This window comes from Amblyomma mixtum, chromosome 3 (genome assembly GCF_055824585.1).
Source record: "Amblyomma mixtum isolate Tamu chromosome 3, ASM5582458v1, whole genome shotgun sequence".
NCBI lineage: Eukaryota > Metazoa > Arthropoda > Arachnida > Ixodida > Ixodidae > Amblyomma > Amblyomma mixtum.
In genome coordinates, this window is record NC_143014.1 from 229265314 (window position 1) to 229282534 (window position 17221).

Genomic DNA, 17221 nt, shown 5'->3' on the forward strand with positions numbered 1-17221 from the left:
AACAACAACCTTCCTTGTTCTGCATACTGTGATTCAAACGCAGACACTGGACTGGGCGTTCGTTATTTCCCGACGAGTCGCCATGCACCGTGCTTCTTCGGAGACCGCTCCGCCTGGACCATCAGTCGGAACGTCGCTTGGTTCGCCGCTCCTCCCCACTCCTCCTTGTTGGCGTCGCGGCGCCAAGCGAGGACTGGACCCGTGCCTTGGGAGCTGCGGCTGCAATGCGGACTCTGCGAAGGGGTCAGCTGAGCGGCCACCGGTCTCCGAGTCCCACAGGGGCCTAGTCGTATCGGTCTGGCTCTGCGGCAGCAAACGCGGCGGACAGGGTGCCGGCCGCTGCTACCGAGCAGCGCGTCGATGTCCACGGAGGCTGCTTGTCCGGGAGAGTCCAGCCTCGCAGGGCCGTCAGCCGACCACTCATCGACTATCGCGGTGCTTTGACATCGAAGTCTTCTCCGGTGAGTTTTATAGAAAGAAAGCAGCATCGAAAATCATTCGATTTGTTCTGAAATTTTGGTCATGATCTTAGTTCTAGCTTTGTTACTACCCTAATTTGGAAGCGAAGTTTCTTAGTAGTCTCCGAGGCACTAGGAATAGCTCTATGTGTTTACCAAAATGCAGTTTCGTACCTTAGCGTCAGGTTCCTCAGTACCCGTGTAGCATGAAACTGACGCGTCATGGTGCAATAGATGTGACAAATTTGCTCTAGCAGCATTGGTTTTACTTTTCATTTCTTTATTCTCGGTTTTCGAACTATTGGCTCTTATGCCGTCATTGAATTTGCTTTCGCTGTCGGATTTTGTTGTCATGCTCCGAGTGCTTCTGGTGGGTCATGGCTACTCAAGGCTGTGAGGTGGTTGCGTGGGTCATGGGTGTAGGCTTGGATTCCCCTTCGGTTTTGCGCTCCGCTGCTACATACGATTCTGATGGATGGAGCCTTTTAGACGGGTAGTGTGGGTGGGTGGAGATTCAGTATCGGTGGAAGTGGGGCTGGCGAACGCAGCTCCTTGGGTTGGTGGGGGCTCGTTGATGGGGGATACATTTCTCCACAGCGTTGAGGCCTCACACACGCACGCACAAACAGCCACACACTCACGCACACAAACACACACACAAACACACACACGCATACACACACACACACACACACACACACATGCATATATACGCACACGAAGATACACACGGACACACAGGCGCGCGCACTAAATCCAGAAGCTTCCCTGAAGCCATAAGCTCAAAAGCCAGCAAACTGTTGTTAATTATTGCAATGCTTAGACAACACCGAAATATAGATAAAAACTATAGACCAAGACGCTCTAAATTCAGTTGTCATTATTGTGTAGGACGCTCGTTCTTCCAGAAAATCCCGAATACCTTTACCTGGGATATTGCATATGTTCTTGGTGAAATATGAATTCACGATGCTTCTGTGAAGGAGCCCTAGAGTTTTGAGAATCAAATATGAACCTTCCACATGTGGTGTTGCTAACAGGTATTGTTGACACGTACCTTGTTTATTTATTTACTTATTTATTTATTTCCTGATGTGCGACATAACATGAGAGCTGGGCGGATGGACGGCGATAAATTGGGACAGGCTTGTGGTATACAAGGTTATGATGAGATAGGTTCTGCGATGGCCGTATTGAGTCGTGCACGATCACTGGTGAGGGCCAGGTGGTTGGGAAGGCCATTCCAGACATGGGTGGTGCGCTCGAATAATGACTCGTGAAACGTGGTTTTGCGTGCACTTGGCGAAAGGACGCTGCTCGCACAAGGTTATCAATCCTCCTCCTGTATATCAGATGTCACGCTCAGCGCGGTGGTGATCCGTCTTCCCTTCTTCTGTGTCTTAAAGTAAATTAGTGTTGTATTCCTAGCTGTAATAGATTACCAACTTGGCCGATCAGCCACGCTCGCAGAAAGTACACGTCTTGGTATCGGGAACCAAAATCTCTGATGTACACGGAACAGCCAGTGCAACCGGATGTTATGGCGTTTCACCCACTTAATGCTAGTCTGGAGCACGGAAGATCCAGGCTAACGTACTCGAAGTTGCGCGGCAGTGTGGTGAGAATTCATTTTATCCATGATTTTCCGCTTGCGTGCTTATGCACTGGAATACTTCCCTCTGCGACTGACAACTCACAAAATCCTATGTGTGCCCGTCAACGAGCGCTCTGATCGCCTATCTCGGAATGCTTGAAGACAGAGCATGCGGCGAACTTTTGCAAATGTATATCTTTCTTTGTTCAGTGTAATGTGATGCTCGATGCTGCCGACATGCGTACCAATAAATAACCGATGAGGGGCTAGTGAGACAGCTGCATTGTGTTGTGGACTGATTAGAGAATATTCACTGAGGTGCCTTTTACGTTTCAGGGGGGGGGGGGGGGGGGTTATAGCAAGCGCTGCGCGTGCAATGTGAGAACAATACTAAGAATGTGTGGACCAGAAGAAAGAAGTACCACACAAAAGTAGCGGAAAAAAAGTTTTTTACAGCGCCGACCACCTAGTGGTCTAAATTTTGGGCATGACGCCTTGATATGGCCCTGCAGTATAGCCTAGGAGGAGTATTTTCCTATAGCTGTGGAGAGGATAACTTCCTATTAGATTATATGGCAGAAAAGAAGATGATGACAAAAAAAATCTATCACTGATCAACAAAAAAAAATGTGTGAGGCTTAACTTGGTTAACCCTGCTCAGATGCGAAGCATATTGATGGCTAGGCTTGGTAATACATGGCTTTCCTTGGTTGAATACTTGGTCATTTTAATACAACCACTAGAAGCCTTCGTCGTGGGGGAAGACAACGGCATGGCTACAGCGGAACGCCGACTGACCCCGAGACGCGCGTTGGGTGGGCGTCTGGATTGGCACGGAAGCCGCGTCCTCCTGCCCGGTGGAGCGAGCGTTTCACCTACACCGAGTGTGAACGCGCGTTCGAAATACGCGGGAATGCCGCTCGAGGACATTCCGGTGTCTGTGCGATGGCATCGTTCTCCCTCTCCCAGCGCGTGACGGCGATCTGTCGTGACGTCATGTGTCACGTGGTATGTCACGTGGTGTGTCGCCACTGTGCCACGTGGTCTGCACGGCGTGCAACCACAGCGACGGCGCGAGGTGGACCCTCATCTTCCTCTGTCGTGACGTCATGTGTCACGTGGTATGTCACGTGGTGTGACGTCACTGTACCACGTGGTGTGCACGGCGTGTAACCACGGCGAAGGGCTGTAGTGTACCTCCGTCTTCCTCTGTCGTGACGTCATGTGTCACGTGGTATGTCACGTGGTGTGACGTCACTGTACCACGTGGTGTGCACGGCGCATAGCCACAGCGAAGGGCTGTAGTGTACCTCCGTCTTCCTCTGTCGTGACGTCATGTGTCACGTGGTATGTCACGTGGTGTGACGTCACTGTACCACGTGGTGTGCACGGCGCGTAACCACGGCGAAGGGCTGTAGTGTACCTCTAGTAATATGCTTCGCATAAAAACAAGTGTTAAGCGACAACCGATGAGTGTTCAACTGGCGAAGTATGTGCAAAGCGATGGCTCCGAGTTGGGAAAGGCGATTTAAGAATGATGGCGAAATTGCACTGTGACATATCGGCAATGTTGATTTTCGTTTCGTGGGGCCGGATTTACAACAAAAAAACTGATCAGTACGGGTAGTTTGCGCGTCTTCTAGGGTGCTTGTTAAACCTGGACGCTCCGCTGCTTCCGCTACAGCGAAATCTACTGAATGGTACCACCATTTTTTCTGCGCCCATCATTAAGGGGTCGCGCTTAGCGGATTCTGGCTTGCGCGGTTAAGGATATGGAACCGGTATTAATCGTTATGTTTACTCTGTAGAAAGGTAGACGTTTGGGATTGTTGGTTCATAGTACAAGGATAAAAGCGTAGCCTTAGTCCTCGGCTTATTGCGCCAAGCTTTTACCCTTACCTATAGTATTCCAGATTTAATATTAAGTTCAGCACGACATTCCTCACGAGTTTAGTTGTGACTGCATGGACCCTTTTCTTTCGGCACGTTTTAGTGGCTAATATGTTTTTGACACGAGAGTGATTGGCATACCGACATTGCTTTGCATATCTCTCTGAAAATGCCTGAGTGGACGTCATCTACTAACGTGTCTGTTGCAGCCAGCTGTCCAGGCTCGGCTCCCCGGCTTTCGTGGAGAGCGACGTCTGTGTTGGTGTTGCTGTGTATTCCACCAGGCCGAATGGGTTATCAGCTGGGCCGTGCCCCGCCTCTGTCACCGCCACCCATGACACGGCGCTGGCGGTTCTCCAGCGGGCACAACCCAGTGGAGAGGTCCCGTGGTAGTCTGTCCACGGTGATCTCGGCTGCTTTTCCCCGCCAACCTGCGTGAGTGGCATCTCGCAGGTGCCTGCACACTTCTGATCACGACTTTAAACTTTCAGCTGAAAAATATAGAGAGGGAGCTCCTTACAACACTTCCACTCCTGGACAGCCTGGCGACTCGTCAATGCCAGTGGCTTCCGAAAATTTTGCTAACAGTTGAAGAAGCGCCAAGCGCATGTGCAAAATTGCACCGAATGTTTCAGTAAGTGGCTGCACCGATACGCATTGTCCCCAGTTCGGGGTATCCTATTCGCATTCTCTTAGACGACTTTGTAGCCGACGCCGAAGACGTCGAGTTCTTTTTGTTTCGATTTAAGGAGGTGCAGTAGATTTGGAACAATAGAGCGCAATTTAGCAAAGATGTTTACCGCATTTAAAATGGCGCCTTGGACGTAAGTTTAGAGACAAACACAATAGTAAAGCAAAGCTGAACAATATTTTGAATTTCTGGGTCTCGGTCGGATGTGGCTATCTGGCTTCCTTGTCTTTCTGCCTGCTTCCTCGCTTTGTGTCCCTTTATTACCATTGGCTGGCACTTTCTTCAGAAGCTATGCGGAAGCAGTGGCGGAGATAGTTTGAAATAGGTATTTCATTTTTCATTCACATAGGCAATGAAACGCGCCAAAATTTGAGCGACGTGGAAAACACTTTTTTCATCTCGTCGGTTAGATTCAGTCTTATGCTGTCACCTATACGGCATTGCGCTAACGTTCATTCCAGAGTCACGTATGTCCCTATACCCGCAAGAGAGCTTTGCAAAACCACTCTATATTGCTTAACCATGTATGTTTTTGTTTTCTTTGTACCATATTTCCATACTCCACGAGTATGTTTTAAATAATGTCCACCCGTGTGTCGTCACTGCATGTCATGTAAAAGGGGGCTTGAGCGCAATCAAGTGAACATGTTTCACTTTTTGCTCGAGCCTCCTCCGTTGATTTCTTTCGGACGGAAAATAAACTGCATTTGATTTGATTTGATTTGATTATAACGCTCTCTTAGAGGGGGGGTGGGTTTGATAGTGGGCTTTTAACTACGCAAATAGTGTGTAAACGCTCAGAATATTAACGATTGCGCTGCATATTGAAAATTATACTGTGCCGGATGATATTAAGGCAAACACGCCCCAAAGCGGGTAAATGTTCGTAGATGAGATCCTCCTCCGGGGTTTCTGCACTGATAAGAGGAGACAACAGCTTTCGCAAGTGTCGTCCTCCCACACAGCCGTTTCTTGCATTCAGGTGAGGAGGTCTCTGCAGTCAACAGTTCACATCATCAACTAAGACTTGATGGTCCCCAGATTTTAAGGTACAGATAGATATGTTTCATGATCAATGGGAGCCGGGAATTTCAAATCCGCTTTTCCCTGAAGTAGAATGAGATTTCCGAATGGTGATGAGTACGCGCACAGTCCACGATGCTCGCAGAAAAACTACGCCGCAGTAAAGAAATATTCCGTGCTATATTTTTTTCTTTCTACCTGCAATCTATTTATAGAGCACAAAGATTGTAGAATGGATTAAAAACGTCGTGGACTCTGCGGCTCTATACTAATTGCGGAATTAGGCTATGCGGATTTTGCAGTGGCTGTTTCCCTTGTCTCATGCAGTTCTGTTTTTTGTTTTTTCCTATGCAGGGCGCTCCGGCTTCCGGGCCACCGCGTACCGCCCGTGTGGTGAATGCGGTACTTTGGGGAAATTTTTTTTTGCAACCTTTAATTTTCTGCTAAGAATAGCATGACTTAATTAGAAATGTACTTGAATAAAAGTTACGTATTCGGCTATCAGCTGTCTCAAGACTTTTAAATGGCAACATCAAACATTTTGCGAACATGTAGGAAACAAGTTTCAGCTAAAATGCGCTCACGAATTTTATTTGCTTTCATTTTCTCAAACAAGGAGCAACAACAATTGACAACAGTTTCACCTGGTCATAACTGAAAAAAACGAGCTCAGTTAGGGCAGCGAGTTTAGAAATTGCAAAATTTTCTTGGTGGCATGCACCTAATTGCTAATTTAAGAGTCGCTCCACGGGATATCGCCACTCCCGTGATGATGGTATTCTCGCTGCCTTGCCTATTTTTATCGCACTGCAGAGAGAATCCTTAGACTAGTACCGCAATTCCGATGCAGGCGGGCTTTCAAGGTAATTAACTGTGATAAAAATATTTTTCTACAGTGCTATTTTACTAATTTGTTGTGATTTCTTTACTAAAAGATTGGGGAAAAAGAGTTGTAAAGCATTTGCTCCTCATCAATCCAACTGATCGTCTTAATTTGATTTTAACTATCAATAAAGCTACCGCTTGGAAACAAGCACCATTCAGTATGGGGGTTGCAAGCCGATTAGCATCACATTCCAGTTGTTCGTCATGTATATTTAGGCAAACGATTCTGGACAACTGTAGTTTAAAAAGGTATATTCAGTTGGAAGTCAGGCTTCAATGCCGCAATCTAACTTCGCGTTTACGTACATTAGAAAGCAGGGCGACTTTCACGAAAAAGTAGTCTCTGGAGCGTACTGCTTTAGCAGGGGCTAAAAAATGTTTTCATCGGTTTGCAACGCTGGCACCACATGGTCGTCAATCTCGTAATTGTAGTTTTTCAATGCACGCCAGTATTCTAGCTCAGTCTTGTGAACCATTTCCGGCAGAACCACGCCCTTGTCATGTCATTTTTCAAATGAAGCGCACAGAATCCGGTCATAGCAGCCATCTTTCACAGCAACACCAATAGACCGTAGTTTAATCTAAAACCAGGTATCGAAGTAGGAAGAAACCGGGGTTATTTCAGCGACCAAACTGCAATCACTTAGATTTGGCCTCTGTGAAAACGAAAACTTTGAGCTGGTAAGTGCTGTAACCGGTGCCGCGGCAGGCATGCCTGCAAGCTCAAGCTAATGTTATAACATATTCATGGAGAGGGCGAGGGGGCGCCGAAGAGGAGTGGTAATAATGTTAATGAAAGACGACTTTCTTTATTAAGAACCATGCATATCGTTGCTATCAAAATTCTATCTTCACGTAGTATCTGGTTTAAACGTTTAAAGTAACAAGAATGTAATTGGCTTAAAGTAACAAGAATATATTTTTATGCTTCTGCTTCTGCTTCTTTAATGCTTCTGCTTCGGTTTCTGCAGAAAAAGAATTCCGTGAGCACCATGACGATGTAAATGGCAGTGTGACCTAGCCTCCGCGATCCGATCCCAAGGAACTGTGTCCAGGCACCATAGTTTACTTCCGAAATTTGGCGATAATGGCCAGACTGTACTGTATCCTTTCGTCTTTCCTGACTTATCAAGCAGCAGTTTTAGTTGGAGCGTAGCCTTTGTAGTTGAATGCCCTGATGAAAACAGGATAACTTGTATTTGCTCCAGTCTCCCTTTAAGGTATGTGTGTTGTGCGGCAAGTTGCAGAGTTAGACGTGCAGTTCTGCTAAGCCTTATGGCAGCCACTCGAATGCACCCTTGGGTTCTTTCGAGGTTATCAGGCGATTTATGTTGTTGTTGTTGTCCTCTAGATAATGGCGCGTACCCACTGCGGGGGATTGGCCAAGACACAGGCGGCAACTGATAGGTGCACAAAATGTTAAACAAGAAAATAATGGTGGTGAAAATAAAATAATTATGATAATAATAGCAATTAGGAAATAAATGAAAGGTTCTCAGATGTGTAATTGAAATAGGCTAAACAAATGCTGTGAGATCGGTGACTGAAATAGAGAACGGGGCTAAATATTCCACGTTTCAGAAAGCTTTCGTTCCAGAGAAATATTGATCATTAGAAAGAGCAGAGCTTAAGACGGCAGCCGTTTAGTGTCTGTAAGGAAGTTTTGCATGGCGGAGTGCACACTCCAGTTGCTGTGCCCAAGGGAGGAAGCGCCAAGAGACAGAGCAGCCCCGGCTGTCAGACTTAGACCAAGTTGTCGTACGGAAGCTCCAGCAGGCGGCTCCGTAAAGATGAGAAACGGCGGCAGGTCAACAAGAAATGATCTATCGTTTCGGGTTCTCCGCAGAACGGGCACAATGTGGAGACCGCCAGACCAGATCTATAAAGGTAGAAGTTTAAGTGAGGCACGCGACAACGTAGACGCGTGAAGGAAACCTCAAGCTTGCGTGATCGCCATCCTTTACTGCACCACGGGTAAAGGAGATGCCGGAATTCGGGAGAGGAGGTCAGAGCTGATGCTGCGAATTCTTTCAAGAGCAGATACCTGCGAAACCTGGCCGCCGTAATATATGTGCTGGGTGGAAGCACAGATAAGACTGGGCCTTGAAGAGATGCCTTCGCCAGGGTATCGGCAACCTCATTCAAATGGATTCCTCTGTGCCCAGGCACCCAGACCAACCGTAATGAACACACGTGGGGTGGAACCAAGCATTTGAGTAACCGAAGTGCCTGAGATGTTGTAGGCGCGGTGAGAGAGGAACACAACGATAATGAATCTGTCATAATTATGACAGAAGACAAGGAGCTGTTCAATTTGCGCAACGCTAAGACAACTGCTAGAAATTCGGGCGAATAAATAGGGGTGTAATCGGGAAGACGGAGTGAGAATGACCAGTCAAGGGAGATGGAGAAAATGCCAACACCGGCCATTTCTTCACACTGTGAGGCGTCTGTCGCTATGAACACATGAGATTTAAAGCACAGCAGGTAATCCTGCAATAAACCGCTGAGCAAATGAAAAGGCATTAACTTTGCATGTTTTGGAAAGATGTCATCGAAGACAATCTGAATAGATGAAGAGTTGGCGCACACCGGACGAATGTCCGAAATGCGGACGTTTAAGGGGTAAAGGAGGGATTGCACAAAACATATCTGTGGGGTACGGAAACGAGACCAGGATTCGTTGAAAAATGGCCGAGGCTGACGAAGGAAGATCAAATTGGAGGCATGAAGCGAAGAATCGCACATTCTTACGAACGTTTTCACTGTTAAGAGCCGAAATCTAGAAGTCAATGATGGAATACGCGCTTCCAGGTACAAAACGGAATTCGCCACAAATTTTGGAAGGCCCAAACAAAGGCGCAACGCCTCCCGCTCCAAGAGAATCAAGGGGCGAAGTTTATACGCTGGCGCACCACAGAATAAAACACAGCCGAACTCTAAGACTGGACGGACGTACATTCTATAAATCATAAGAAGTGAGTGCCTTCTCATGCCAGAACGAACACTGCTCAGCCTGCGCAGCATACCGACTGCTCGGACTCCTTTCGCAGTGATCTGCTCGATATGGGTCCCCCCAGGAAAGAGAAGGATCATAAATTACTCCGAGGTATTTGACACTTTGCACTTGAGGAATTACATGGCTCCTGTAAACAATAGAGATATTAACTGGACGAGAGAGCGGAAAAACCAATAAAGCACATTTATTGACATTAAAGGACAGAATAATGTCTCCTAACCATTGGTCTAGGACATTCAGGTAGGACTGTAAGGACTGGTACAAAGAGGAAATGTCGTTCTCTGAAGCAAAAAAGGCGATGTCATCAGCATACACATAGGTGGACACCTGAGGACTGCAGGGAATACTGCTGAGTAAGATGTTGAAAAGTACAAGGGAGAGGACCGCCCCTTGGGGCATTCCTCTCGCTTGTCGAAATTTGCTTGATGAAACACCGTTCTGGAAGCAGTAAAATTCCCTGTCAGCAAGGAATTCAGCAACCCAAGCCACAAAGTATCTCGGAAGTCCTACTGCCTGTAGTCTTTGCAAGAGCGTCCTGTGCTCAACGCTGTCATAAGGTTTAGATACATCTAAAGTAACAAGCGCTGCGTATTGGTTTCGGTGACGAGCTAACTGTATGCGGCTCTCCAGGTCGGTATGGGCACACCATATAGAGCATCCTGGTCTGAAACCAATCTGGCAAGGGTTCAACAACCCAGTCTATGAAATAACAGACATTATTCTGCCATGCAACACCCTCTCAATTAACTTAACGAGATTCGAAGTTAAAGAAATTGGCCTTATATTGTATAACACATAACCAACTCCCTGCTTTTTAAGCAACGGGATAATCTTTGCTAGACACCACTCATTTGGAATCCATGACCCCTTAAGAGAGTAATTTATAAGTGCCAGTAAGTCGGTGGGAGATTTCTCAAACAAAATTTTAATCATAGAAGAAGTCACACCATCAGGGCCAGGGGCCGCTGGTGGAAGGCGGATAGAGTGTCCGAGAGCTCAGTGAGGGTGACCTCCTCGAAATCGTCCAAAGTGGCAAGAAATCTCTGAGGAGAAGGAAGAAGAGCCGTAAACCGGCGCTCAAGGCCTCTGCCTATCTCTTCCAGGGACTGTGCAAGTTCAGCCGGTGACTGAACTAGGGAGACAGCGTTCATGGTGGACGAGATTAGTTTCCTGGATCTTAGGTAATTGAATAAAGCGCGCCTATTTCCAGATTTTGAAATGAATTCGTAGCGTTCAGTATCGTGCAACTCCTTTGCACGAGATACGGTGCGCTTGAACGTAGCTGCAACGAACTTATAATCAATCCAGTTTTTGGGACACTGATTGTGGAGAAGTTTCTTCCAAGCAGCCTTTCGGCGCCTATAATCTCGAGCGGACTCTGCGTTCCACCAAAGGCACGGCGATGTTCCCTTATGTGCCTGAACCAAGAACTCCGATTTTTTACGAGCTCCATCCAAAATTGAACAAATGCGGATGGCATTATCTCCACTGTTGGAATGAGATAATTCCTGAAGGTCTGCTTTGAGTGCATTTTTAAAACTGTCGTAATTTATGAATGTGCGCCGTGTGCTGTTAGGAGAGGTCAACTGGCACATAACTTGGAAGCTAATCGGAAGGTGATCACTATTGGAGGCATAGTCAACTGGCGCCCAAGAGGACACAGTTATTCCGGGGGACGAAAATGACAAGTCTAACGCTGAGCGAGACTGACCACGGACAAATGTGGGGAGACCCGAATTTAAACAGATGAGGTTATTTACACAAGCCCAGTCCCATAAGAGCGTACTGCAGCGATCTGTTCGAAACCCCCACGAAACATGATGCGAGTTGAAGTCTCCAACAATTAAAACCTGTTTCTTGCAACTAGATAAAAACGTGTCAAGAGGCCGAACGTCATGCACACCTGTTGGAAAATATACATTAGCCAGAGTGAGTGGTTGATATCCAGGAATATTGAGATCAAGTGCCTGAATTTCGCACTGCCTGTCCATATAATGAAATGACACAGTTGCCCTGTGGCAAAATTTTCTGGATACGAACAATAGCAACCCACCACCTCTTGAGGGCCGGTCAAGCCTGAAATAGCGATAATCTTGTAAACTGTACCTAGAATCTTTAGTGAGCCATGTTTCCTGAAAAGCAATTAAATCTGGACTTAATTTACTGATTAAACAAACTAAATCTGTTGAAGCAGAAAGAATAGACCGGCAGTTCCACTGCAACACCTTCAACCACCCTATGTCGCCGAAAGGGTTGCAGCGGAGACCGCCTGATCCAAAATGCTGCCTTTGGATGTAGATCTAGGGTGATTCTTTTTATTCTTCGACTGAGAGCAAGACGGACCAGCACCACCTAACGGAGACGCACTGCGCTTTTGAGCACGCATCCCAGTCTCCATATCAACGCACTCTTCAGATGAGAGTTCTGTCTCATTGTGATGTGAATAACTGGTTGTAGGGATAGACGAAGGCTGTGATTGAGTCTGACTCAGTGGATTGGAAGGCACGGGCACAGAAGGTTGGGGAGGTGCAACCAATGGAGAAGTGATTGTGCCACAAAGAGGGGCAATAGAAGCTTTCAATAAAGTGGACATTTGGGATGCCATGACCTGCGAAATACACGCGGACAGATTTTCAACTATGCGATCCATGGCACTTGCCATTGCTTTCTCCACCGCCGCCGCAATCGCTTGCGACAAGGAGGAATCCACAACGGTTGCATGCCGCGCTGCCACACTTGTATAGCCAGATGTCCTATCTTTGATGACTGCAACTGCCTCACGTCTTGAGCACCTGCGCTTGTCAATCAACTCTAGTACTTGAACTTCCTCAGCGCGCGCTGGGCATTCGAAATGGCTTGCTGAGTGTTCACCGCCACACAAACAGCATTTCTCGTGTTGAGAAGAACACCCAGCGGGGTCGTGGCTCTCTCCACACCCACAGCAACGAAAACTCGATTTACAGGCCTTGGCGCTATGGCCAAACCTCCAGCAATTACGGCACTGAAGGGGCCGAGATGTAAATTGATCCACACGGAAAATCAAAGGCCACACCTTAACTTCAGATGGACAGGACAGCCCCGCAAATGTAGCAATAACAGTCTCCGTCGGTATCTTAGTTCCATCCACCACACGACTGCATCGGTGAATGGCGATCACGCCAGGCGAAGTGAACTTTTCTAATGTCTCAGACGCGCTTAGCCGTGCGTCTACGCCACGGACTAGCCCTTTCGAACACGCCAGATGAGGAGGTATGAATGCGCTGACCGCGTGATTGGCAAACGACGAACACTTGAGGAGCTCGGTGATGCATGCCTGGTCTGACGATCTGCAAACGATCCCTCCACGGCCGAACTGCCGGACGTCAGTGATCTTCATGTAATGGGGGGTGGTAGATTTAAGAGCACCCTGAACAGCCTCGGGGTTATTCAGCTTGATGGAGCCCTCATCCGCGGGGACGAGAGCAACCGGTATACTGCTTACTCCGCCACGGAAGAAACAATCAAGAGGCAGCTCGTCTGGGGAAAGACAAGCTGACCAGGGGGAATTCCCCTGGCCTGGAGAGTTTGTGGACATCAGTCCCCGTTCCCGCGTTCAGTCACCCTGGAAAATAGAAAGAGAACACAAGAAATGAAGCAGGAATTCGAGAAATAACTCAGCACCGCCTGGTACTTAGCAGATGGCAGCGCTCTTCTTTGTCACAAGTCGGAGGCGAGTGGATAACGACTCTTCGTCGCTTTCTTAGCATTGCGTGCAGAACAGATTGCACAAGGAATGCGCACTAAAGTAGACGGACGCGCTATGTACCTCTGTGTTCTTCTCCACTAATGTCACCACAGTTTCGGAAATCAATATATCAGCTTCTTAGTTAATGCGGCCGTCTGGTAAGAGAGTCTTTGGTAACAATGCACTGTTGTCTGAGGGTCTTCAGAAGCTAGGATGCCAAATCGTGAACAGATTCGAAATAGATTGTATATACAAGAGGGTCGCTTCATGATGCTTGTGTTTGGCGCATGGTAGCCTTAGGTGCTTATGCACCAGTAAACCTACCACAACACAACAAACAATGCTGCATGATGCCATTTCCACCATTATAAAAAAAGCCAATATCTCGCAGCCGCAGTAGGTACCTCGGTCACTGCGTGAAACTTGCGTAGCCCAGCAATTGGGCTGTTAATTTTTCTTGGTTTCTCATGAGCGCAGCTATGCGCTAATTCTCGTTACCTCTGGTGTTTCTGGAAGGTGTTCCTTGCGGTCGCTTTCGTTGACGGCGACTTGTCGGTTTGCTCATACGCCCATTCTCAGTACGCTTTGTTAATTGACAAAATCCTGACGCCCTATGAACAGCATTGTTTCGGAGACACTCGCGCTGAATTTTTAGCAGATAGTGAAGGCTTCGTTTTTTGTTGAGCCTCAGTCAGGGTGAGTGGATGCGCATTTAACAAAGGCCATACCTTACGCACATTAGCTGTGCGGTTGTAAATCCTGGATACGCACTCTATCGTTTACAAGAGATATACTGCTTATCCGTGTCCGACAACGCCACCGCTGTCGCGTGTTCAAGGCTTGTGTTTCGAGGTACCGCCGGTAATGAATCCTGGAAGAGAAGCCCATGTTCGGGCACAATACACTGCTTGTTTGAGGGACTTCTCTTCGTACTTACGAGCTCTTATCTATGCAAACGAATAGCCAGATAGTTTTATAATATCCCAATAAACACGTGCAATGCAGAAGATGACCGCCAGCCGCCAGTTAACGCTGGCTCTCGCGGGTCCACAGTTGTGTACGAGTCTAATTGCATTTCCTCATTATATTCTGGCCCTTGGAGCGAAATATTTGGTTATGGTTTAGAGGCTTTAAATCTCAAAGCGAGTCAGGTTATGAAGGGCGTCGTAGTAGAGAGCTCCGATAATTTAAACCACATGGGGTTCCTTATCGTGCACTGACTTCGCTCAGTATCTGCGTCTCTATTATCTCGCCTCTATCCAAATGCGACAGCCACGGGCGACATCGAATCGGCGCCTTACGGGCCAGCATCCGACCATTGTAACCATTGAGCCACGGCAGCGGCGAACCAGATATTCCGCTGCACCTGGCCTGCATAACACGGGCCTATTCTGCAGCCTCACATGCTCCTTTTTCTTCTACAGAGCACGCAAGAGGTCGATCTATGTCGAACCTTGAGCGACCTCTAGTAGCCCTGGACAAGAAATGATAAATCTGGTGGCCCTTGGTTGGCCCTACGACTTCTCTGGACACGATCCTTTTGAGAAATATTCAGTAAAGGTTTATATACAGCGCGCACTGGCAGATAACATCACCTGTCGAAATTAAAGTGCGAAATTGTCTTATTATCTAACTGGCTAGCGGTATTTGGTTAAAACTCTCCGCCGTATTGGTAGGGAAACACACTCCTGTATTCGGCTTATCAATACATCTCTGATGATAAATAAAATGAGATGAAACGTTGCCTTTGAAACAAATTCCTAATAAAATTTCTCGTCCTCGAATTACCCTGTGAAATGACAACCTGTAGATAAGCTCTGCCAGGGAGCAGAGGGTCGCATATCAGTTACGGGTGCGTTAATTGCTTGCTTTTTGGCAGTGTTTCCTCTCATTGTTTGGCATGTGCAACACAGCCTTTTTATACCTTTGGATAGCGCGAGCTGTTAAAACATGAATTCAACAAAAAGAAGAAATACAGGAGGAGACAAACAAATGCATTTTTCGCCACTTTTATAGAGAAGAGTAGTAGTGATAGTCTTAACAGAGCCTTTGCAGTCTTGACAGGTCCTCCATTTGGGGCTAAATAATGGCTACGCCTGTGTAAATCATTCGATCCGATTTCTTACCACGTGCGTACGCCTCCGGATAAAGTTAACGGAAGACAGTGGCCGTAAACTGATCGATCTGCTGCCTTGGCCGCTAGGAATTGAAGGTACCAGCATGCTTAGATAATTTCCTATTGTGCTGAAGGTTGACTTGTGCCTTGTTGAAAGCTTTTTCACTCGCGGACAGTAACAGATACAACCTGTTATGATTGTATTTGCACGCTATGGTAGATATTCATTCTATGTTTTGGATTCAACGCCGATCGAAGCGGTACTACCCAGTGGGGTACCTCATGTTGTTATTCCTGAAGATAATTTTTGATTTTCAGGAGCTTGCTTTTGTCAAAGAGAAGAGAAAACACGAACGCACCACTCTTGACGCTTCCGGAGAAGTGCATTCCTGGCTAGCTGACTGCTAGCGAGAATTGCGCACAGACAAATCACATTGCGCAGAGTGGAAACCCGAGTACAACGATTTTGCATAATTGTAACCAAATAATTAGCTGCAACTTCACCGCATGTTTCCAACACCAAAGGCGGGATACAGTCGAGATCATTAGCGGCTTGAACATTAAGGGCTTGCAGTTGCTTAAAAAATGCCGTTGTATGCATGTGTTTGGTGGCATAGGTACAGAAGTAACCTGAGTCATTTCAGGAAGTTCTGCACAAAAAGAAGCGCTGAAAACAGATCGAAAGTAGTTGTTGAAACAACAAGCCTTGTCTAATCATCAGTGAGATCAACTCCGTGAACTTATAGGTGTGAAACGCCCACTTCTTCCCTTCCACGAGTATTAAAAACTTCCGTACCTCTTTAGCTTTGCGTTAATTTCTTATTTATTTATTTATTGAACCCTAAGTGCCAGAGGCATTGAGGAGGGCACCGGCTACAAAAATACAAAAAGAAACATACGGACAAGAAAACGAGTATTACAAAAATTTGCTGTTTTTATGCAATGTTACCTAATGCGTTGCGAAAATGCTAGTTATCATTGATGTCGGCAGTTTCAGCGGGAAGGTGGTTCTATTCCCATGAAGCACGAGGCAAGAAGGACTGAAATTCTGATAAGGTGCTAAATGTTGAAACTCCAGACTTGCGGCGTTAATCGGTGCTCCTTGTATTGTAAGGGGGAGGAGGAATAAGTGCGTTACACTGAAATGTCCAGCGGGCTGTTGCCCGCTAGACGATAAGTCTTTGCGACGTATCTGTCGGGCGCTTGCTTTGTGTTTGAAATAAAGCTTCTTATCTCTCTTCGTCTAGTTAACCTTTGAGGCACAAAGGCACAATATGGTTGTCCCTTCAGATTTACCCGACACTCCTTATGAATAATCATATTTTTCACACTTCTTTTGATTGGCGCATGCTCTAAAGCGCCTTGCTCTGGCTTCATACTATACAACAATACCTTTTGAAATCTCTTAAGGCGACTTCTATCAGAATTAAATTTGTTCCATCTATACAGGGCCATGCTTTTCTCCAGAGATTAGCAAATCTAGGAGGCGCTTCATTCGACAAGAACAGGAAATCAAAGTTTTGTCACTTCTTTAATAGTTCTTATGGATGATTCCGAATAGAATCACTGGGACTCAGTGGTTGAAAAGTGCTTAGTAGGGCGATTTCTCCGAGAATTTAATATTATGTGCTTTTGAACCGCGCTTGTCTTTGCTGAATAATGGGCGTGTGTCACAGCTCTTACCAAGAAAACGGGGGAATAACCTTACACATAGCTTGTAACTCAGTTGTTCGTTTTTTGTTCTGCGGGGGCAATTGTTCGGTCCTTTGTAAGAGCAATTCTTGAATTGGCTGAAAGCAAGAATAGTTCTTTTGGCAGGCT

General features: G+C 46.7%; 1 protein-coding gene across 1 annotated transcript in view; it reads right to left on the reverse strand.

The window, feature by feature from the left end:
- The window catches only part of LOC149353956 (uncharacterized), a 39308-nt gene extending 26174 nt beyond the window's left edge, over positions 1 to 13134 (reverse strand). Inside the window, exon 1 of the mRNA XM_089575890.1 lies at positions 12152 to 13134. Coding sequence (XP_089432016.1) covers positions 12152 to 13134 — 983 coding nt within the window. The remainder of the gene's footprint in view (positions 1 to 12151) is intronic.
- Positions 13135 to 17221: the final 4087 nt, after the last annotated feature.